Source organism: Narcine bancroftii, chromosome 13, assembly GCF_036971445.1.
Source record: "Narcine bancroftii isolate sNarBan1 chromosome 13, sNarBan1.hap1, whole genome shotgun sequence".
In the NCBI taxonomy this organism is placed as follows: domain Eukaryota; kingdom Metazoa; phylum Chordata; class Chondrichthyes; order Torpediniformes; family Narcinidae; genus Narcine; species Narcine bancroftii.
In genome coordinates, this window is record NC_091481.1 from 82439918 (window position 1) to 82464221 (window position 24304).

The 24304-nt window shown below is 46.5% G+C and overlaps 1 protein-coding gene across 1 annotated transcript; it reads right to left on the reverse strand.

Annotated features, from left to right (window-relative positions):
• Positions 1-757: 757 nt before the first annotated feature.
• On the reverse strand, positions 758-23814 carry rab4b (RAB4B, member RAS oncogene family). Its single transcript, XM_069907778.1, has 8 exons — positions 23562-23814; positions 23135-23215; positions 22103-22217; positions 17097-17159; positions 11189-11343; positions 9329-9424; positions 7744-7909; positions 758-4518 (listed from the first exon to the last, which is right to left on the reverse strand). The coding sequence occupies exons 1-7, from the start codon at positions 23812-23814 to the stop codon at positions 7794-7796; spliced, it is 879 nt and encodes a 292-aa protein (XP_069763879.1). The 3' UTR covers positions 758-4518; positions 7744-7793.
• Between the last annotated feature and the right edge of the window lie 490 nt (positions 23815-24304).

A 24304-nucleotide genomic window follows, 5' to 3' on the forward strand; every position in this document is an offset into this window, starting at 1 on the left:
GGGGTTCAGGGTCCGGATATTTGAAAGCGGGTGCAGTGGATCCATTAATCCCCAGAAAGCTAAAAGTAGCACCTCCTGGCCTCGGGGGGAGGGGGAGCTCTCGGGGGGAGGGGGAGCTCTCGGGGGGAGGGGGAGCTCTCGGGGGAGGGGAGCTCTCGGGGGGAGGGGGAGCTCTCGGGGGGAGGGGGAGCTCTCGGGGGGAGGGGGAGCTCTCGGGGGGAGGGGGAGCTCTCGGGGGGAGGGGGAGCTCTCGGGGGGAGGGGGAGCTCTCGGGGGGAGGGGGAGCTCTCGGGGGAGGGGGAGCTCTCGGGGGGAGGGGGAGCTCTCGGGGGAGGGGGAGCTCTCGGGGGGAGGGGGAGCTCTCGGGGGGAGGGGGAGCTCTCGGGGGGAGGGGGAGCTCTCGGGGGGAGGGGGAGCTCTCGGGGGGAGGGGGAGCTCTCGGGGGGAGGGGGAGCTCTCGGGGGGAGGGGGAGCTCTCGGGGGGAGGGGGAGCTCTCGGGGGGAGGGGGAGCTCTCGGGGGGAGGGGGAGCTCTCGGGGGGAGGGGGAGCTCTCGGGGGGAGGGGGAGCTCTCGGGGGGAGGGGGAGCTCTCGGGGGGAGGGGGAGCTCTCGGGGGGAGGGGGAGCTCTCGGGGGGAGGGGGAGCTCTCGGGGGGAGGGGTAGATCTCGGGGGGAGGGGGAGATCTCGGGGGAGGGAGATGGGCTCACATATGGAGGATCCCCTGTCACGTGGATAAAAGGCAACATCTAGCAGCGCAATCTGAAAAGTCTAGTTACAGATAGTTAGATGGAGGCTCCATCAACCGAGGTACTGACTCCCAATCTGAGCCTGTAGCTGGTTTTCTACGGTGGGGACAACTTTTGATGGACTGACTCACAAATCTTGCAATGATGCCTGTCATTTGAAAACTACAAACCTCCGCCTACAAACATGGCCACAACCATCCAGTGCTTCTTCCTAACGCGCCGACCCAGAGACACAGCTTGGGTCAAACTAGCAAGAGCTGAACCAGTGGGTGGGGGGGGAGGGGGGGGAAGGAGACTGACGCACAGTTCCTGCTCCACCTTGTGGTGAGGGAGATGGTTGGTGGGTGACTGGTGGCAAGGAGCTACAGGAAAACAACACTGGGAAGCAGATCGGAGAGCAGAGCATCATGCTCCAAACCCAGGGGGTCCAAAAGATGGCAGGGAACTGGGCATGGATCAAACTATCCGGTAACACTCTCAGGGTTGGGCAATGGTATAAACTGCCTGCACCAGGTGTGTCAGTACTGGATGCACTCTGCAATGTCTCTACACAATGGTCGGACGTCTGCTTTCCAGTTTGTTCCAACTCATCGCTGGTGAAGGGATTTCCTCACTGCTCGAAATAAAACCCACACACTGTTCCCACATCCCAGAGGGGTGCCGAACTATTGAAATGATTACCTTGTGGGTCAATGGACAGATTTGGTGGAGGGCAGGCCCCATTTTAGAGATGATATTTTTATTTAGATGTTTGTGTGAGGGGGCAGGTAGGAGAGGGGCAGAGAAAGGAGATGGAGAGGCTTAGAGGACAGGGTTCAGGAAGGCTTAATGAAGGGGAGGGGGCAGCAAGGAGGCTGAGAGAGGGTGCAGGAAAGAGTAATAGGAGAGTATTACCATTCACAAATAAATCCCACAGCCTGGGTGACTGAACATTTCTTCGAATTACTTTATACCCTTCCTCAAATGTAGTCTTGCAAACCAAATGGGTGGCATGTTTAGCACAGCGGTAAAAGTGCCAGTGATCAGGGTTTGCATCAGGCGCTGTCTGTAAGGAGTTCGCATGTTCCCCCGTGTCTGCATGGGTTTTCTAAGGGTGCTTCCAGAAACGTATGGGGTTGTACGTTAATTCGGGTGTAATTGGACAGCATAGCCAGAATCAGCTTCTACCGCGCTGTAAGTAAAATTTAAAGTAAAAACTCAGAGTAACGTGATCTTTGTACTTTTGATCAGGTTTAGGTGAGGTTCACAAAGTTTGGACTGGGGTGAAGCATTCTAAAGAGCTGAAAAATCCCTCAAACTTCATCATAAAGTCCATATATTGCACGGTTCTGCAAGACTGTACAGTTTGCAGCTCTGTAGGGTTTCGGCATATTTTGTGGTACTTCGATCGACGCTGGCTTGTAGCCAAGATGCAAAAACTCTAGCATTTGAGGAGCTGGGCAAGGGCTTCTAAGAAAACAAGGCAAAACTGCACTTTATAAGCCACTCAGAGCGTCTGCAGGTATTTTTCCAGGGCTTTGCAATGGTATTAGATCAAGGACTGGTGAGGACATTATACAGAACACTTTGCATGAATCCCTCTTCCCTGCCTTGATATTTGTGGGAGGGTGTTGTGGAGTCTGTTGAAATTTGCAGGGCCACTTAAAATTGGGACGGGTTGGGGGGGGGGGGAAATTCTGAAACGGAGCCAAATTTTGCCAACAATCAACCAGATTATGGGTCAAGGTGCTGGAACTCCTGCCTTCCCAGTGCCAGTGAATACCTTGACCCTGTACCCCTTCACATGGTCTTGCCTGGCTCCAAACCCCGTGGTTTTTTCCGCCTGGGAGAACTGGCAGGTTAAATACGGTTGCCTGCTGCCAGACTCTCTGCAGCCTCAGCTGTGTGGCAGGGAACTCTTCCCACCAGCCTGCTAGGTCAAGGCAGGCAAGGGGATATTGGAAGTAAATAAAATAATTTAAATTTAGACGTACAGCTCGGTAACAGGAGCCCGTGCCGCCCAAATTACCACAATTCCTAGACATTTTGTTTTGAAGAGTGGAAAGACTGGAGGACCCAGGGAAAACCCCCGCACAAACATGGGGAGAATGTACAAACTCCTTACAGACAATGCCGGATTCAAACCTGGGTGGCTGGCGCTTGTAATAGCGTTGAGTTAACCGCGCCGGCCTACTTCAACCGTGCAATTAGCAGAAAATAACACAGTTGGTTCAAGCGGCGAATAGAGCAGGTGTGAATACAAACATCTATCAGGGATAGGTGACAGAATGAGGATGGGATTGGCTGAGGGATTTCTTTCTATCTGCAGTCTAAGAGAATGCAAGCTCTTTGGTGAGGAGATGGGAGAGATTACCTGCTGCTGACAGTGAAGGTTGGGGTTGGTTTACAGAAACAACGCTCAAGGTGGACAGAAACAGCTCACTCCCCTGGCACAAGCTGACTAAGCAAGGACAGCTCTTGGGTTTAAGACTGGATGGATGGCGAAGAATCTACCCAACTCTAAAGGCAGTTCCAGGTGGCTGGATGGAGGCCTCTTGTCGAATGCGCTAACCACCCTGCCAGAAACAACTCAATGGTGGAGGGAGATGGCATAGAGGGGTTCAGCCCTGGGACTCTGGCCGGTGCAGGAATAGAAGCAGTATAGGATCCAGACAACCCACCCCTTGCCACGCTCAGTCCCTGATCGAGGCCGGGATGGGTAGAACCTGCTGTGGGCCCTGCAGGAGAAGGGGCCGTTCATCCTCCAGATAATTCAAAGCCATCGATCTATTCCCTCCCAACCTGGCAAGCACGCCTCCAAAGGCTCTTCTCTTTAGTATTGCTCAAAAAGCAGAGGATGGTTCTTTTTGTTGTTGTTGGGGAGCAGTGTTAAGGAAACCATGGAATTGCTGCCCAGTGAGCCACGATCTAGCCAAATGGCAGAGCAGCCTCATGCCTGGCGCCTCCTCTGACGTTCCCCTGACTGGGCCGAGATCCAACCTTTGCACAGGACAGAGAGTGAGGAAGTCTGAGCGTCAGCCTCGAGGCGCACGCAGTTAGTGCAAAATAAACTTTGCGGGGAACAGGTATGCAAGATCAACCAGGAAGCGAGGAGGCTTGAAGTCCGGCCAGGGAGCATCTTGGATTAACGGAAGGGGAACGGGCCTTTGAAATGGCCTTGACCGTCGAAACAAGAACAAATTGAAACCATTCAGCAAGTGCAAAATAAAATAGTGCTACCAGCACTGAATTGTGACCGATTATGCCGCCAATTTGCCAAATTAAGTTAAATAAAATGCAATTATGTCACTCGTGCTGAAGCACAAGTTCCAATTGTGTGGCGCTTGGAGGAAGTCCATCTGTGTTGATCAGTTTGAACAATAAATATACTCAGAATGGCGGTAGTGAATAAAGTCTATTGCACGGAGTTTGCCAGTATAGTTACGAGTTAAGTAGCAACACTCTTGAGTGAAATAAAAATTAAACAGCCCAAGTGGGAGAGTCTAAAACCATTCTACACACCTTGTGTGGTCTCTGAGAAGGTATAATCTTTCCATCTGAGCACCCGGTGGCGAGGAAGGCTAACCAAAAAGGGACATGGGTTATTTAAGACACTGGAATTGGAAGGATTGCTCGCGAAATGGGAAGATGACACACAGCATACTGTACAGGGAAACTCACTGGGTCATTAGACCGCAAGGCAAGGCACCAACCCCCAGATAAATCAACCCCAAAGGCGGTGCTTCACTCCCTTGGTCCTCAGGTTTCCATCAAACTGATCAACTTGGAGCACTGTTGGGAGAGAAGAGAAAGAATGGTCAGACCTATTGCAATTTGCAGACATATTTTAAACTTAAAACAGACTCTTGTGTATCTAAATTACTTAGGAAATGAAAGGCGACATTCAGAAGCCAGACAGTGCTGTTTGGGAGCTTAAATTTACTCCATGAACGGTCCCCACATCTTGTAAAAATTCATTTTTAGGTCTTTTATGTTGTATCTAAAAAAAATTTCTAAACTTAGGAAGGCCATGCATGACCTCCTGCAACTATTGAATACGAGTAGGTGCAGGGACTGTCTTTCCATTTCATCAAAGTTGCCTGTCTAGCTCATTGGAGGTCAATGCTAAAATTCGCCTCTGAGATGAAGTCAGAGGGGGTTCTTTTCCTTTTTTGTTTTTTCTTTTGAAATATTTTGTGAAAGGGGTTTGATTGAGAGTACAGAAATGTTCATATGTATTATTGGAGAAGTACAAATTGTTTATCTTTTTTTATATCTTTCGTGCGCTGGTTTAGAGGGAACAGTGCTGTACAGCCAGCAGTTCCTGCTCTTTCATGGAGTGAGCCACGATTGCAGTCAAAACACAGAAATACTGGAGGAACTCAGCCGGTCTCGCCGCATGCATAGGAGGTAAAGATATATTAGCAATGTCTCGGGCCTGAACCCTTCCTCAAGCTATGAAGAAGGACTCGGGCTCGAAAAGCGGGTAGTATATCCTTACTGTTCTACATTTATTCATGCCAGTGTTTAAAGGCCCACAGATGAGGCTGCTCCTCCCTCCCTTCCACTGAAGCAGAAGGGAAAACATTTCCCAGTTGTTGGTCTGGACTCCTCCCCCCAGGCAGTCTTCGGTCTTTTATTCTGACGTCTCCCTGTTCTTTGCTTAACCTGCAAGGCCTTGGGCCTGAAACCTCAGTAATATATCTTTACCACCTTTGGACACCTGCGAGTCCGGCTGGGTTCCTTCCAGCTCACTGGTTTTCAACTTTTTTCTTTCTGCTCACATCCCACCTTAAGCCATCCCCCTGCCATCGGGGCTCGGTGATGAGTAAGGGATGGCTTAAGGTGTGAAGGGAAGGTTGAGAATCACTGCTCTAGACCCAATTGTTACTGAAATATTTTGCTCGAGAAAAATCATCATTTTCCCATTTCCTTTGGAGTTCTGAAACCGTGCACATAACGAGTCCGTGAGGGACGATTAAGGTGGTATGTGGAGTGGAAAGAAAAAGTTTGAAAACCATTGCTCTAGCATTTCTGGGTTTTGACCTGTTCATAGATGCTCCCTCTGGGAGTGGGACTAAAATCGATGCCGAATTGTCAAGGTACCGTTCAATTCCTTCTGCCAAAGTCCTCGAAGAAACAAAAGGCGCAGAAGATGAAATCACTTAAACCTTTTATAACTTCATTCAGTTGTCTCAGGTTCCTTATCTCAACAAGAATCTATGGATCTCAATATTCAAAATCTTAACCCAAGCACAGGAATGGGGAAGCAGGGCACCAGAAAAAGGGGGATGACCCCCATCTGAGAAGAACAAGCAGAGGAGACGACCCACGGGATGGTGGCTTACGACCAGTGAAGGGTTCTGCGGTTGAAGAAACACACAGGTGGGGGAGGGTTGACGACTCGAGGTGAGGAACCCACAGAGACTGTGGGCTGCCGGCGACTGCAGTCAAGGGATTCACACCAGGCTGTGGAGTGCTGGAAACCGGCTCAAGTCTGGCCGGAGGGGTACCGGGTTTTGGAAATGGGATGCGAGAGGGCGCTGAGGGGTTCCTGATTGCATCGGAGGTTCGAACCTGGAGCTCAGGCTGCTAATTTATTTTTTGGACTGGACTGAGTGTGGTTGCAGGGGCAGTGGAAGTGCTGGAAGCGAACCTATGGACATTTAATGACTTGGGGGGGGGGGGAGTCTCCCTCTTGCTTCTCTTTTTGACTGTAAGTGGCGTTTCAGGCATTTTCTGCTGGAGGAGAAACTATCCACCTTACAGAGGATGAAAAATTCTGTGGAATACTACAGACATTATTAGATGACTATAAATTGAATTTTGGGCAGTTTCAGCGCATTCCATTTTAAGCGCTTCCTGACATCACCCCAAGAACCATGGAACGCTACAGCGCAAACAGGCCATTTGGCCCTTCAAGTCTGTCCCAACCATGATTTCACTAGTCCCACTCACTGAGTCCCATTCCATAAACCCCAAGACCTCTCCCATCCATGTATTTATCCAATTTATTCTTAAAACACAAGATTGAGTGCACATTCACCACATCAGATGGCAGATCATTCCACACTCCCACCACACTGAGTGAAGAACTTTCCCCTAATACTCCCCCCACCAAACATTTCCCCTTTCAGCTAAAAACCATGACCTCCCACATTTACCTTCCCCAATCTGTGGAAAAAGCCTACTCGCATCCACTCTGTCTATACCTCTCATAATTTTGTAAACTTTTACCAAATCTCCCTCATTCTTCTTCGCTCCAAGGAATAAAGCCCTAATCTTTCCCTGTAACTCAACTACTGAAGACCTGGCAACATCCTAGTAAATCTTCTCTGCACTCTCTCAATCTTATTGATATCCTTCCTGTAGTTAGGCAACCAGAACTGCATACAATATTCCAAATTTGGCCTCACCAATGTCTTAAACAACCCTGTCCAGCTTCAGGGTAATCCCAGATCTCCTTGCTCCTCCGCACAGTGCCCTATGTTTACTGTGTATGTCCTCCCTTGGTTTCCCCTTCCAAAATGCATCACCTCACACTTGTCTGCATTAAACTCCATCTGCTATTTTGTTTTGCCAATTCACCCAGTTGGTTCCGAGACCTCTGCAAGCTTTGGAAATCTTTCTTGGTCAAAGTAAAAACACAGTAAATGCTGGAGGAACTCAGCTGGTCTCGCAGCATCCGTAGGAGGAAAAGATATATTACTGACGTCTTGGATGCTGCGAACCGGCAGAGGTCCTCCAGCGTTTGTGCGTGTTTTAATACAATCTCACCGCCTGCAGACCTTTGTGTTTCACATCAGCCTTGATCAGCCTCACTGATTTTCAAGTGATGACCCCTCCCCACCTCTTCTTTAGCTGCTCAAAAGAAGTGGATCCTGCTGGCTGTAACTAATCCTTTAATGACCTTGAACACAATTCAATCCAATAAATCTTCGAAATTCAAACGACCGTTAACGATGGCCTTTGCAATCCCTTTGGCTGCCCGGGATACAGCCACGCAGCGACCCATACCTGCTTTTACGTGAGCTCCGCAGCATCAGGTCACCGCCCCCCCCCCGTGCCTAGCAGTTGCACTGCTGTTTGTTTTGAGTCTGCATGCTTCGTGGCTGCCGTAGCTGACGTAGCGAGGCGTCGCCGTACTGGATTCCTGAACCCATGCGCTCAGGGTCGAGCTCACCTGTACATTCACGGAAGGGAAAAGGAGCTGCGGTTACCTGGGGTCACACAGGATGGGAGCAGGCCCTTCAGCCTATCGAGTTCACTTCAACCATTTTTTTTTTAAAAAAAAAACACCAATCCATTTTTCTTTATTCTCCCACTCGGCAACACAAGAAATTACCTTGTCAAGATTATTATCATTTGATTGCATAAGTACAACCTGATGAAACAGTGTTCTCCGATCCTCAGTGCAGAACTCACAGCCAGTTGTAACACACAAACAATACATACGCAGGACAAGCATTCATAAATACAAATAAATAAGTTTCATAAATATGAGAGTCTTGGGTGTTTAGTGAGAGCAGATCCTTTGGGTGTTCAGCATTCTCACTGCCCGTGGGAAGAAACTGTTCCACAGCTTAGGGGTACTGTCTCTGATATGCCTGTATCTCTTTTATTGACAATGATCAATCAACCCACCAACCCGCTCGACTTTTGGGGCGTGGAAGGAAACTGAAGCACCGGGGAAACCCCCTGGGATCACAGGAGAGTCATGCAAACTCTGCACAAACAGAGCCGGAAGTCAGCATCGAATCCAGTGTCACTGGGGCTCTGAGGTAGCAACAACTTGCTGCCCCTTTTTCCAAGTGAAGACTGTCTGAAAGGACAAGAAAAAAAGGGTGTGGGGGGGAAATCACGAGGGGCGGAGCAGGATAAACCTGCCCACTTGGCCAAGCTTTGAGATTCAAACCAAATGGGCTGAGCTACTATCCTTTACAGACACTTCCCCAATTCTCAGTTGAGAGGGCTTGCTACCTCTATTTCCCTCACTCAGCCTGTTTCCTGTGCTGTAATGTTGAGTTAATTTTATTTACAACATGGTAAAGCCAATTCTGGCCACTTGAACTCATGCCACCCAATTTCACCCAAATTAACCTACAACCCTGGGACGATTTGGAGGTTGGGAGGGAACCAGAGCTCCTGGAGGAAACCCATGCTGACATAGGGAGAACGTACAAACCCCTTACATACGGTACACATTGGTGGCACAGTTGGCGTGACGGTTAGTGCAATGCCTTTACAGTGCCAGCGATCTGGACTGGACCGGGGTTCAGATCCCATGTTGTCTCTAAGGAGTTTGTACATTCTCCCCATCTCTGCGCGGGTTTTCTCTGGTTTCCTCCCACTGTCCAAAACGCACCAGGGGTGCAAATTGGGTGGCATGGACTCATGGGCCAAAATGAATCTTGTTACCGTGCTGGATGTCTAATTTAAAAATTTTTTGAAAAAATACTGCCCATCCTCGATTGTTGAAGATTATGAAACTCAAGTTGAATGAAGAATGCTCAATACTCGCCCCCGTGAGTGCTCAGCAAGAGGAAGGAGAGGAACATTGGTGGCAGGGTCTGGAACAAACTCTGCAGAAATGTTTACTTACCCGATTCGATTTTATTTAAGATGGTCCTTGCACATTTCAAAAATGCTTCTTCCACATTTTCTCCAGTCAGTGCGCTGGTCTCCAGGAACATCAGCTCTATGACAGGAGAATCAAAAGACCTCAGTTACGCCAACTTCCCTGGGGACAATGGTATCCACAAGCAGATGAAATGCACAAAGTGAAGGCCCAGCCCCTTGCTTGTCATCCGATTGGCCTCAGCCACATGACAGGTGGGACAAGTGAAGCCTGAGAGTTCTTCAGAATCCTTTATGGTGATTGGCTTGCAGAGATCTTGCACAGAACAAGACCATTCGTCTCACTCTGCCAGCTCACTGATAAAGATAACCAATAGGGCCTGCCCTTTTATGTTCCATCTCCTTGACCCTGCACATTATACCGTCTCAGATATAGTACAAGAGACCTTCACCATCCAGGTAGCAATCATTTAGTAGTCACTTGTGCAAGGTATGGTGGAAACAGAGTCAACTGTGCTTTCAAAAGGAACCGTAGATATCAAAGTGAAGAGATCACAGGGTTAAATGGAAAGAGCCGGGGAAAGGGACTGACACAATCCCTTCTGAAAAGACCAGGCATTGATCTAATGGGCCGAGAGGTCTCCTCTCAAGCTATATTGATTCCTCGACTCTATCCAGCTCCCTCTTTCAAGAAGCTTTGAATCTGCACCCACTGACTTTTTAAGTAAAGCGCACGTGACATTTTCCTTACAACGCGAGCTAGCTACCAGGATGGGGGCGGAGAAAAATCAAGAACAAATCTTAGGTAGATTTGAGGAAGAAAGGCTGCAGTTTCTCTTTTACCAGGTCAACTCAGTAAGCCTTCCCCTGCAGGTAGCATCAGGGGTAAAAACCCAGACCTGCTTCAGGTATGTAGCCATTCCCCATTGAGGGTTCTTCTGGTATTTAGTTATGCAGGACAAGAATCTCTTGATCAGAGATTAAAAACACGATGCGGGAGAAGCTCAGCAGATCAAACTGTACTTAATGCAGCAAAAGGTTTCAGGCTTGAGCCCTTTGTCAAGGAACAGCATTCAATTTTTATGTCTGGGCACTCTCCAACTGGATGGCATGAACATTGAGTTCTCGGGTTTCTGCTAGACCACTCCCTATTCACCCATTCTTCTCTTTCCCTCTGTCTCCTTTCCTCCAGCTCTCCAACCATTTTCCCTCCTCCCCCTGCTTGCTGATGTGCCCTCCCTTCCTTATCTCCTGCCGGTGGGACTGTGCTTCTCCCCTTGTACCTCCCCCACCACCATTTTGTTTGGGTGCAAATGTTGGTTATGTATCTTCCTCCTGCTCCCGTCGTGCTGTTGCCCGACTGCTGGAATCAAGCTCTCTGACACACAAACCTCCTTGTTTTCCTCTCTGCACAGTGGAAGGTGACTCGAAAGCTGCCTGTCTACCTCATTTGCTGGGTGTCCACCTTATCTATGCCAAAGGACGCGGTTTGACCTGCTGAGTTTCTCCAGCGTGTCGTGTTTTCACTCCAACCACAGTGTCTGCAGACATTTGTGTTTTACCCCAAGCTCTTGATTTGAACAGTTCAAGAGCATCTCGGCGCATGAACATCCTCATCAGGTTTCCTCTCCTAAGCATCGAAGGTTGATGGCTGTGCACGGCGAGTGAAAGAACAGGCCTGCTCTGGTGGTGACAGGCATAGCTCTGCGCACAAAGAACAGCCCTCCGTGCAAGTTAGGGCATTGTGGCACCATCAAAGGGATAAGGAAATAGAGGTGAGAATCGTCAAACTCCCAACAAAACTACTCATCCCTCCACCGAGCTGGCCATAGCAGCACTGCAACAAATGCCTGGTATAGATGAGCTGTGTATTGACGAGGATTACCATTTTCTTGTGCAAAGCGCGATGCCTCCAGGAACGTGACCTCTCGATCTGCGTCCAAGTCCTTCTTGTTCCCACAGAGAATAATGACTATATTCGGACTAGCAAGGGTTCGGGCATCTGTCAACCAGTTTGTGAGTGCGTTGTAGGTCTCACGGCTTCACAGAGAAAGAAGAGAAAGATTGATTATGTTTCCCCCCCCTGGTTAAACCTTATGGAATCAAGGATACAAACAATCCATAATCAACTGGAATGAGGAACGGAGTGGAAGGGCTGTGACTTCCTCCTGCTCCCATTGTGCTGTTGCCCATCTGCTGGAATCAAGCTCTCTGGCACGCAAACCTCATTTTCCTCTCTGCACAGTGGAAGGCTGCTTGAACGCTGCTGGGTGTCTACCTTATCTATGCCAAAGAAAGACTACAGTCAGCACTTTTACTCCCTAGGGTGGGAGCAGCAAACACCAGAGGACTCCTGCACAAAGTAAAGGGAGGAAAGTTTAGGGGAGCGGTCAGGGATGGTGCTGGAGACTGGAATAACAGTGGTATTTAAGAGACTCTTAGACAGGCACGAGGAAAAAATGTTAAGCACCCGAATGATATTGAATTCATGCCCTTAACTATCACGCTTGCGCCAACCGAGCTCCAATATGCGTACCCAGCATGCATGCACCAACCAAAGACTCGCGCATGTGCACAGGAATCAAGATGGCTGCGCCCAGACTACGGATCCTGGGACACTGACTAACAAGGTAAGAGTGCACACGTTGGCTCTAACATGCCCTGTATCCCTGTTATACTTTGTCAAATACAACATAAACTGTGTAAATTTTGTATTTTTTCTTTATATATTTAAAAACAAAATTCAGATGCACGAGTCACATAGGATGCAAGTCGGGGAGTACCTGTACATCTTCTCAAATCTATGAAGCAAGTTGGAGTGAAGAAGTTTTATTTCATTGGGATAGTGTAGGGATCAGTGCTTGGCCCTCGCCCAGTACTCGGAACCTATGGGGATTGGTAGATGCTGGATAAGTGTATTTACCAGTTGCTCCAGATTGCATGTTGTGTGCTTACCGCAAGGGCTGCTAATTTTAAACTTAGGTATCTTTAAAATCTATTTATTTTCCGCATTTTTTTTGCTGGTTGCTAGAGGCTGTTGGTTGCTTGAAATCAAATGATGGGGGATTTTATTGTATATTGATAGATATTCACATTATACACCAATAACTTGGATAACACAACTTAACACCATGTTTTTAAGTTTCCCAGTAACATGGATTATGGAGGATGTAAATAGGCTTCAAGGTGATTTAGACACATTGAGTGAGAGGCCACAAATACATGGCAGTGCAGTAAAATATAGGTATAGTTATCTTCATCAGTGGGAAAAAGAAAAACATTACATTAGATGGATTGGAAAACATTGATAGAGAAAGGTATTGAGATATCATATAACATTACAGCACAGAACCAGTCCCCTCAGCCCATCTAGTTCATCCCAGTCACAGAGAACAAACCGGCAGCAGCTATGACAGGCCTTCTGAACCAACTCGACCATGCCGGCATTTTGGTCCAGTCCCTCTTACTTGCATTTGGTCCATCTCCTTCTAACCCCTTCCTGTCCATCTATCTGAGTAGATTCGACTTGACAGAGCTCAGCCTGGAAGTAGGGAGGATGTTTTTCTCCCCGAAAGGGGAGCCTGGATCCAGAGCAAGCGGTTGCAGGCTTAGGACATGAGATAAAGCAGTATGAGAGGAGGAGAAATTCCTTCAGAAGGCAGAAGACTGTGGAGGCCAAGCTCTGAATACATGCGAGTAGCAGAGCGATTTCATGTCACGAGAGCTTCAGGGGATATGGGGGGATAGCCGGTGTTGTAATGAATGGGGCTGAACATTCAACTTTGGCTATTTTCTGTGCATGCCAAAGCACAGTATGAACTTCGTTTATTCCAGTATGTAATAAGTTAAACATAGAACATTACAGCACAGTACAGGCCCTTCATATCCGACCCATAGACGCCTACCCAACAAACTAAACCTCCTCCACCTTACACCCATAAACCTCCATTTTTCTTGCATCCACATGTCTAAGAATCTTTTTAAAGTCACGATTGTACCAGCCTCCTCCACCACCTCTGGCAATGCACTCCAGGCACTCACTACTCTCAGGGTAAAAAAAAAAACTTATCCCTGACATCTCCTCTAAACTTTCCTCCCCTTACCCTTGGACAGAAGCACATATTGGCTACTGTCACCCCAGGAATAAGGTGCTTGCTTTCCGTCCTATCGACACTTCTCAATCTTGTGGACCTCTATTAAGTAACCTCTCATCCTTCTTCACTCCAAAGAGAAAGCCCTAGTAGCACCACTAACCTTGCCACATAAGACAGTTATCCAATCCAGGCAACATCCTGGTAAATCTCCTCTGCACCCTCTCCAAAGCTTCCAAATCTTTCCTGTAATGGGCTGAACACAATGTTCCAAGTGTGGTCAGAACAAGAGTTTTATGGAAGCTGCAACATTCCCCGTACATGGCATGAAAATATAAAAAGGAAATTCGGAAACTGCAAGTTATCAATGAGACTGCAGTGCATGAGGGCAACTGTAAAAACGACCAGCGATATACAGATGACTCTCTCAACTGGGTGTGACTGAAATCATGCATCAAGGAGGAACATCAAGGATTCTTTTTTAAAAATGACTTTAAACAGATGGAAAAAATGTAGTTTAAAGATAGGCATCTGCTTGCTGTCACAGTTCCCTAGTGACAAAATACCACACAGAAACTTTTCAGCTTCAGAGAGCCACAGGTTATTTAATAGGGCACCATCCACAGTATAGATTATGAAAATTGGTAACTGAATATTGGAACATTTATATATAAACTCAAATCTCTGACACCCAGACATGACAAAAAACTGATCGTAAAGCTGAAAGAATAGTTTATTCTAATTTGCTCGTACATCGGAATTGATAAATGCCTTGCGCCGAGCTGTTACAGAGCAACCTGTTTTTCATTCCACAGCCAAATGTTCCACTTGAGGAACCACAAGGACTGATTCGGTGAATCTTTGCTGCAAAGGTGCTCATCGTTTACCACGGAGAATGTATCGAGGGGCCAGGAATATTCAGGGCCTTTCACTTCTTGGTTTATGTGGAGGATCGAGGTCAGGTTCTTACTTCCACATTTATAGACAAATATTTTATTAATACCTCTCGGTGGCCCTTTCATTCGAAACAAAGGTTTTAACCTGAAAGCTACGGTCAAGGGCAGTCATTCTCAAATGGGGATGTACGGCCTCTCTCTGTGGGCCACAGCACACTTAAGAAGGGGGGACCCCCACAGACTGCAAACACAAAATAATTTTTTTTTTTAATTTTGTGTAATCGGTAGGAGAGAAGTATTGAACAAACCAACTGGACTGCTTCACATGGAAGGGGGCCCGTAAACTTTGAGCTGTGCTAAAGGGACCCATAGCCAAAATAAAATAGAGAGTGACTGGTTCAATGCACCGTGGAAACGGTACAAGAGCAATGGTGTTGGCTCGGAGTCTCTGTTCCCTCCACAGAGAAGAATCTAGTTATGACAATGTGGATTTTAGCACGGAGATTGGATCTCTATGAACTGGAAAGTGGCCAGTGGCCACTTTACAGGGAACAATTTCAACACAATGTATAACAATATCACACAAGATGGATGCACTGTCATGGTCATGTGGAGCATTGTACCAACGCTCAAAAGTCCACCATGCTGATACTATACTCCAGAGTCATCCTGACTGTCTCTGGGATTGTTCTTTGTTGTGAGGGTGATTAAGCTTATCTGTACTAACAACATGCCGCTGTTTATTTGGGCTGGCTGTAGTGAAGTCTCTCATGTATTCATCTGCCTTGGCTTCCTGCTGTTGACTTTTGCTTTAAAACGGTCATGTGTGAAGGCCTTTCCTACTTTTCAAATCTCTAGTGTAGATCAAGTAGACTTTGGCGACTGGATTTATTTGCATTATTATGTTAGAGAGGGTGGCACGGTTAATGTAGTGGTTTGGGCCATGCACCAACATTCAGGACCAGGGCTTGAATCCCGTGCTGCCTGCAACGAGTTTGTATGTTCTCCCCGGGTCTGCCTGGGTTTCCCCCACCATTCAATACGTACCAGGGATTATAGGTCAATTGGGCGTAATTGGGCATCACGGGCCGGAAGGCCTGGTACAATGCTGCATGTCTAAAATTTCTAATTTAAAAATCCACATAGTGGGAAGTTGCCCAATGTTTTAACTGGACTTTTGGCTGCAAAGGTTCCTGCAGAAACTGTTGGAGCAACCACATCAACAAACCTGGCTGTAAGTCGAGCTCAGAGGCTGGGAATCTTGCAACGAGCAACTCACTTCACTGCACAAAACCTGTCCGCCACCTACCAGATACTAATCAGGAGTGTGTCGGAAAACCCTTCCCTTGCCTGGATGACTGAAGCTTCGCCAATGCTCATTCAAGAAGCTCTCTGCACCATCCCATCCGAAACCAACGCACAGCAGCAGCCGTGTACAGAATTCTCCATGCAGAGCGGTTAGCATAACGCTATTACAGCACCAGCGACCTGGGTTCGAATCCAGCACTGTCTGTAAAGAGTTTGCACATTCTCCCCGTGTCTGCATGGGTTTGTTCCGGCTTCCTCCCACCGTACAGGGGTTGGAGGTTAATTGGGGGATTTGGACAGCACGGCCTTGTGGGCCAGAAGGGCCTGGTAACGTGCGGTATGTCTAAATTTAAAAATAAAACTTTGATTTAAATTTTTATGCTGACACAGTCTACAGAACCTCACTGAAGCAGAATGAAAACCAATTTGACACCAAGACGCAGAAGAGATATGAAGCAGTTGATGAGAAGCTTGGTTAAAGGGGTAGGGTTTGTACAGGAAGTGAGACACTTGGGGAGGGAATTGCAGAGGTAAGGGCCCAGCATGTTCCACGATGGAGCAACTAGATTTATAGAGTGCAAATCGTTCTGTAGAGTGATTCACAGTTTAAGATCAAAGTCATCATTCAGCCTGCTTCTCTTCTTATGAGAACCAATCTTGACTAATGACTCAGGTATTATACACAGTGGGCCGTGATGACAGAAAGTCTTACATGGTGGAACAGCTGCCATTATCACTATGGGCCCTCCGAGAGACTGATTAGTGTTTTCTGCATCAGAACAATGGCTGCATTTTGAAAATATTGGAATTAGGATGCCTGTTGGCTATGAGAACTGCTATCCAAATTCATATTCCTTTATTATTTTTATACCCTGTTAACTGCTGTGGTTGGGATACATTTATCGTATAGCACAACCTTTTTCTTTCCATTCACGTACCACTTTAAGTAATCCCTGTGCCATCGGTACTCTGTGATTGGTAAGGGATTGCATAAGGTGGGATGTGGTGGGAAGGGAAGGTTGAGAATCACTGCTCTAGACTCAATTGTTACTGAAATATTTTCCTTGAGAAAAATGGTCATTGGCCCATTTCCTTTGGAGTTCTGAAACCGTGCACATAACGAGTCCATGAGGGACAATTAAAACAACGATTTTCAAACTTTTTCTTTCCACCCACATCCCATTTAAGCGATCCCTTACTAATCACAGAGCACCATGGCACAGGGAATACTTAAATGTGGAAAGTGAGTGGACAGAAAAAGGTTGAGGACCACTGGTACATCACTATAACTCTCCAACATCTCCACCCTAGACAAGTGGCTTCAGCCATCTCATCCGAGGTTCTTGAATTTCATCATTCAAACCCCTTTACCTCCACCTTCCTTCCACATCTAAACACAAAATGCTTGAAACCTGAACCAAAAACATCAGGTTTCAACGGCTGTGGCATTCCTTTAGGTACAAAGATGCAAAGGAGAGGAGACGTAAACGGAACGCACCTTGTGATGTCATATACCAAAAGTGCGCCTGCTGCTCCTCTGTAGTAACTCCTCGTAACTGACCTGAAAGAGGCGAGGGGAGGGTTAGGCACACGTGTTTAAAATTCGTCCACAAGCTCCACCTACTATTCCACCACTATTCCCATTGCTATTTCTAGGGTGTTTTGGAAGACAGTTAACAACAAACCACAATACAAATATGGTTGTGACTGGTGTTACGGAGTCCAGAGGACCACAAAAACCAGCAGTAATAGATATGCACCATTAACACAAAGGGTTACTTAAACAAAAGTAGTTTTTAATTATATTTGAACAAGAAAACAGAATTAAACTTTAATTTATTACTATGAACTTACTTAACCCCTCCCCCTCTAAAACTAAGCGCAGGTGTGTGTAATGTGTATACAAGCTTAGAAAAGTTCTTTGGATCACAGTTCAATCTCACTGGTTGCAGGCAATTCTGGTACTGCGCACAGAAGTTAGCATGAATAAAGTTCACCAGGCTTTGGTGCTCAACAGGAAAATGGTTATCGCTCAGGAGGGTTCTAGTTGGTTTTCAGAGAGAGGGAGAATCCTTTTATTCCAGAACATCCGCACCTGATTCTGATCAGTCTTGCTGACGAAACTTGCCCCCTTCAGGGTTCTCCAGATGATCCTCTTTCTTTCAGGTCACCTTTCAGACAGCTAGTCTTCTCCTTTGACCAGGCAGTCTTCCAAGGTTTGCCAACTTGTCCCTCTCGAACCGATTGCTCGGTCTCTCCTTTACTTTCAGCTCCCTCCCTCTCTGAGAGCAAAGCTGTTCTCCTCTGCCTGCAAAGATCACATGCTTCCCCCAGGCACGCTGCTGAACATTGCTACTTTGCTGCTTTCTGCAAAATAGCACTCTGCAAAAGTCCTGCAAAAATTCTGGGTTTTAAAATGTTTGTGTGCAACCTGCTCTCACAATTCCTCCCAAGCCACCTCTAAATAGTCTGTCATACAGGGTAAAGTCAAACATGTTCCATCCCTGAAGGACATTGTAGAACCAGATGGATTTTTGTGAAAATACAATAGTTTCAGACATCATCATCAAGATTATTTTTGAACTGCACAATATTTAAATCAATTGAATATACAATATCAAACGTTCTTCTCGATCAATAGCCTCTGGATTGTTGATCCAGTAATTTTACTGCCACATCCCAGTGATTCAGTCAGTAATCATACTACATTACGTAATACTGAGCCAGAGTTAACGAAGGTCATTTTGTTTTTAGGCGTACAGGCCCTCCACGAGCCTGTGCCGCCCAAATACCCCAATTAACCTATAACCCCCCCGTACTGACAGAGTGTCACCAAATTGAGTGGAAAATCAAATTGTGTAGCAGATACGGAGAGTCTGTAGAGAGATATAGATCGATTAGGTGGGCAAGGGTCTGGCAGAAAGAGTACAAGGTTGATAAATGTGAGCTTATCCTCTTGGGAAGGAAAAATGGAAGATCAGATGATTTAAATGGCAAGCGATTTCAGCACTCTGCCATGCAGAAGGACTTGGGAGTGCTTGAACATGAATTGCAAATGGTCAACAGGCTATCAAGAGGCAGATGGAACATTGGCCTTCATTGCTGGAGGGGTTGAATTTAGGAGCAGGGAGGTCCTGCTGCCACTGTACAAGGTCCTGGTGAGGCCGCATCTGGAGCACTGCGTGCGTCCAGGATGGACTGGCTTTGGAGGCGGTTCACCAGTTTGATTCCAGAGAGGAGGGGGGAGTTGGCCTATGAGGAGAGATTGAGTCATCTGGGACTCTACTCGCTGGAATTTAGAAGAATGAGAGGGGATCTTATAGAAACATAGAATTATGAAAGGCATAAATAAGATAGAGGAAGGTATGCTTCCATTGGTAGGGAAGACTAAAACTAGGGGTCACAGGCTCAAGGTTCAGGGTAGTAGATTTAGGTCGGAATGTCAACATTGGTTATGTAATAAAGGGCTCAGGCCCGAAATGTTGGTTCTGTATCTTTATCTTTGCTATTTAACCTGCTGACCTGCTGAGTTTCTCCAGCGCTGTGTTTTGACTTCAATCACAACGTCTGCAGACCTTTTACTTCGCAAAAATCCATCTAATTTAAAAACGTTCAATGAGGCAGCCTTCTTTGTCTCCCTGACCAACAGTGGTGATAAAACTTCCACTGTGCTGTTAAGTCAGGTGATCTAGGTCCCAGGGAGGAACAACGATATACTTCCAGATCAAAGGTGTTCAAGGTGGAGGTGGTTCTATCTATATGGCTGTCCTTCACGACGATAGTTTGTGGGTTTCAGGGGGCGGGGGCATTTCTGAAGATGTCTTGGCACGTTGTTATTGTGCATCTTGAAGATGGTACATACAGCAGGCATGGAGGAAGCACAAATGTTCAGAGCGACTGAGAGGGTGTTGACCTTGCAATGCAAGTTGAAATGAGAGTGAGAGAGACTGTATGAAGGCGAGGAATCGAGCAGAAGCAGGGATGATAAGGGCGAGGTGTGCTTTGAAGCAAGGGACCAGTAATTTAATGCCTTAGGTAGAGACACATCAAAGCCGTCATTTCATCCAGCCTTGTTATTCCACTGAGCCAGATTGTAAAACACCTTGGGTGTGTTTTTTTTGATTTAAATGTGCCATTTACACAAGGTGACTCAGGGAAAATGTGCAGAGGTGTCGAGATGCTGGTTGTTTTTACAGCACAGAAGCAAGCCCCTCAGCCCAACTCATCCATGCAGACCTTCACCTGCCTGTTGGTCTCATTTGGCATCTGTCTGGCCCAAACCCCTCAAAACCAGCCATTCTCAAAAGGGGCCATAGTAATATTTAAAGGGGGGGGGGGCAGAGGCATGGATTGAAATCATAAATATATCTTTTTTTATTTAGACAGTAGAAGTATGGAAGAAACCAAATAAAATTCACTGCTTCACATGGAAGAGGGCCCATAATAAACCGTGCAGAATCTTAAAGGGGCTATAGTGGGGGTGGGGGAGGTTGAAAACAATTCCTATCTATACATCTTCCTAAATGTCTTTTAAATTTTGTTACTAAACCCAACTCTTCCACTTCGTTTAGCAGGTCATTCTCCACAATTCTTGCCCTCTGTGTGAAAATATTTCTTCTTGGGTACCTTTTACATCTTTCCCTTCTCAGATTAAATCTATGCCTTTGAGTGGTAGACTCACCTACATTCGGAAAAAGACCATTAACCTTGTCTGACTCTTTAAGGTCACTCCTAAGTCTCCTTTGCTTCAATGGCTTCCCCTGTGAATTTTTTCTTGGTAAATGACTTCCTTTCCATAAGTGGGTGACCAGAACTGGGTGAAAAACGAAAGTCCACAGATGCTGTGATCTGGGCCTGCAGGTGCATACAAGATATTCTGATGAAGGGCTCAAGCCTGAAATGTTTCGGTTATGTATCTTCTTTGGCTTGGCTTCGCGGACGAAGATTTATGGAGGGGTATGTCCACGTCTGCTGCAGGCTCACTGGTGACTGACAAGTCAGATGCGGGACAGGCAGGCACGGTTGCAGCGGTTGCAAGGAAAAATTGGTTGGTTGGGGTTGGGTTTTTCCTCCTTTGTCTTTTGTCAGTGAGGTGGGTTCTGCGGTCTTCTTCAAAGGAGGTTGCTGCCCGCCGAACTGTGAGGCGCCAAGATGCACGGTTGGAGGCGAGATCAGCCCACTGGCGGTGGTCAATGTGGCAGGCACCAAGAGATTTCTTTAAGCAGTCCTCCTGACAAATGCCTTCTTCACCGCTGACTACCTGTGCCACGAGATCTCTGTTCTACAATAATTTCCAAGGCCCTATCCTTTATGGCAGGGGTTCCCAACCTGGGGTACATGTACCCCCGGTGGTACATTTGCACTTTTCAGGGGGTACATTGGGTCTGAGAGAATAACCACTACTGTACATACATGGTGTTGTAATCTGGAGTCAGATTGCACAATGACGTGTTTTTTTTTTAATCCTTAATTTTTAGGGGTACACAGGAACCTATAGAAATGCCCAAGGGGTACAGAGGAACAAAAAGGTTGGGAACCTCTGCTTTATGGTGTCAGTCATGCCCTGGTTTGAAAGATCAAAGAGGATCATCATGTTCTCGTCAGTTAGATCCCAATAACATTAGTGCCATCCGCAAAGTTACGAAACATGTCAATTGAAGACAAAAACCAACCGGGTCAGGAACGGCTCCTTCTCCTCTGCCATAATGCAGGCTCAAATTTCACATTCAAGAAAAAAAAAATTAGGCAGGTACATGAATGGGAGGGACACGGTTGGGTGTAGGTCAGTGGAACTAGGCAGAATAATGGTTTGGTACAGACTAGAAGGGCTGTAATGTTCTACTGTTCCATCAGATTTCTTAATGGACAATGATCCACAGATAATACCTCACTTTGTCTTCTTTAGCACAAATTTTTTTTAAAATGTAATTTATAGCAATTTTGCAGATGTAATGCCGTCGCAAAACAATGAACGTTGTGATATGCGCATGATAATGAATTCTGATTCTGCCTACATTGTCAGCCAAGTTGTTAACCTACGTGCAGCCAAGTTGTTAACCTACGTGCAGCCAAGTTGTTAACCTACGTGCAGCCAAGTTGTTAACCTACGTGCAGCCAAGTTGTTAACCTACGTGGACCCAGCACCAATCCCTGCAGCGCACCACTGGTCACAGGCCTCAAATCCGAATGGCCAACCTCAGCGGCAACCTTATGACTCCCGCCATCAAACCCATTCTATAACAAATCGGCCACTTCAGTCTGACACCTTTGATGAGTTCACAAGTTTAAGCTATTGAGATCCACTAGGGAAAGGAGATAAATCATTGCCACAGATTAAATGAACCAAGATAACAACGTTACTTTATCCCACTGGAAACAACAGTTCTTGAAGGGTCTGCAGAAAGATTAAGATGGAATTTTAGTTTAAGATATTCCCATAACGGCAGACCTATACGGAGAAGACCCATGTCGAGAAATGTATCAATAAATCATGGATTGACTCACCTGAAGCGCTCTTGCCCTGCTGTGTCCCATATCTGTAGTTTAACTGTCTTGCCCCCAACGTTAACTACTTTAGATCCAAACTCAACACCGATTGTGTGGTTGGAGTCCTGTTTGACTAGAGATAGCACATTGAGATGGTGAAACAAAGCATTTCTTAACAATGAAGAGGCTTCAAACTGCAACATTCACACCGACCGCACCAAGCTCCAGATACTGGCGGAGTTTTGGTTTCCAAAAAACAAATCTGATGGCAGTTCAGGAGTCAGGTAGCTATCGCTTTTGTTACCCCCCCCACCAAGAACAGTCCTAGAATGTTGGGGTTAGGCAGGAATGTGACATGGAGGGGTCCCTGAAGGGATGATTGAAGGTAAATGGAATGATCACAGTTTGGAGAGGGGGTGGAGTAGAGAAGGGATTAGGTAGGGCTACTTCCACTAAATTGATCAACCGCACAATACCAGTAAATCGGAGGAGGAAGGAGACAAAATAACATCAGTTTTCTGCTCCTGGTCTCTGTTCAATGAGGCATAGTGGAAAGTATACTTAACGTGCCTGACAAAATAATTTTCAGTGACGACTCCTCAACAGAATTGACTGCCTGCAAACATGCTCTTATGAGATAGGCAGATGTGTGTAATTGCAGGGAGGTGTAGAAAGGCCTGCATTTAGCTGTAACCCTCCTGCTGCGCTCTCTCTTGAGAGGGGTCTTGTGAATTAGCAATGTTGATCTGGAGATCAACAGACAGAAATATCACATGTATCCAAGAGGTTGCACCTGTCAGTATGATGAGAGCAGAGGGTGAAATGATGGGATAAATTGGACTTCTGCATCTATTAATTTTATATTTGATACTATCACAGATAGGTTCACTCCACAAGAATAGGAAATGGGCAATCCTTTTCCTAACGTCCATCTACACCATCACTGCTGTACAACAGCCTGATCCCACAGCAGTGTCCTGCAGTGAATCCAATCTGGCAGCACACAGAGCAGGGCTCCACCAGTAAATTCCATTTCAATGGCTGACTTACATTTGTTTTCAATAAACTGATGAAGAAGGCATGACTTCCCTGTTCCCGCACTGCCAATAACCAGGAACTTAAACAGGAAATCTGTGGGAGGAAGGCAAAGAGAATCAATACAGTCTAAAGGTATAGGGCAATGAAATTGCACTCTTAGGAAGTGAATAAATTGACAAACTCAAGCCTTAGTCAATTCTAACATTTGCCACGTGGCAGCACTGTGGTACATTTCTGGGGGTTAGCAGAAATTTTGCTGGAGCAAAGTGCAAACAAATCTGTGCACTCACTTTGGGGTTGCTGTGTTTCGCTGCTTCTATTTTGCTAAGTAATACCAGCACATCTCAATAGCACTTGCAGGATCAGAGGTGGAGAGGGTGAGCAAATTTAAGTTCTTTGGAATCACTATCTCAGAGGATTTCTCCTGAATGCAACACACGAATGGCATTGTGAAGAAAGCACGCAAGCGATTCTAATTCCTCAGGAGTTTGCGGAGGTTTGGTATGACATCGGAATCCCTGGCAAATTTCTACAGATGTTGGGTGGAAAGCATGCAAACTGGCTGCATTATGGCATCGTATAGGGACACCAATACCCCAAGTAGAAAGACTTGCAAAAGTGGCCAGGACATCACAGGCAAAACCCTCCACACCATTTAGAACATCTACAGGGGACACTGCAGCAGTAATCATCCAGGATCCACACCACCCAGCACACCCTGTTCTTGCTGCTGCCATCAGGAAAGAGGACTTGGGGCCACAAGACTCGCACCACCAGGTTCAGGAACAGCCGCTCCCCCTCCGCCATCAGACCCCTCAACAACAAACTCAGTCAGGGACTCATTTTAGAACTCTGACTTGTGCACTTTATTGATTTTTTTGAAAAATTCTCTGTATTACACAGTTTGATTACATTTGTTATCTGTTTATATGAAAATGCTGTGTACAGTCTTTTCTTTTGCACTACCAATAAGCGGTGATTCTGCTTCACCCACAGGAAAAAGAGTCTCAGGGTTGTATGTGACGTCGTGTATGTACTCAGAGTAAATCTGAAATCAGACTTTGTTCACCAAGCCCATTTGCTCAAGGGTAGTATGAGCAGAGCTGTTTTGAAAAATGTACATTTTTCCACAATGCTGTGCAGACTTATATCATCCTCATTAAAAAAAACGAAACCTCTACT

Bases quoted from the DNA above. Each gene is read 5' to 3' on its own strand.
- rab4b (XM_069907778.1), bottom strand. From the start codon at position 23,814: ATGATTACTGCTGCAGTGTCCCCTGTAGATGTTCTAAATGGTGTGGAG. The intron at 22,218-23,134 runs GTAAGTCAGCCA...TGCTATCTCTAG, and splicing joins TCAGTTTATTGAAAACAAAT to TCAAACAGGACTCCAACCAC. The intron at 7,910-9,328 runs GTAAGTAAACAT...GTGAATGTACAG, and splicing joins CTTAAATAAAATCGAATCGG to GTGAGCTCGACCCTGAGCGC.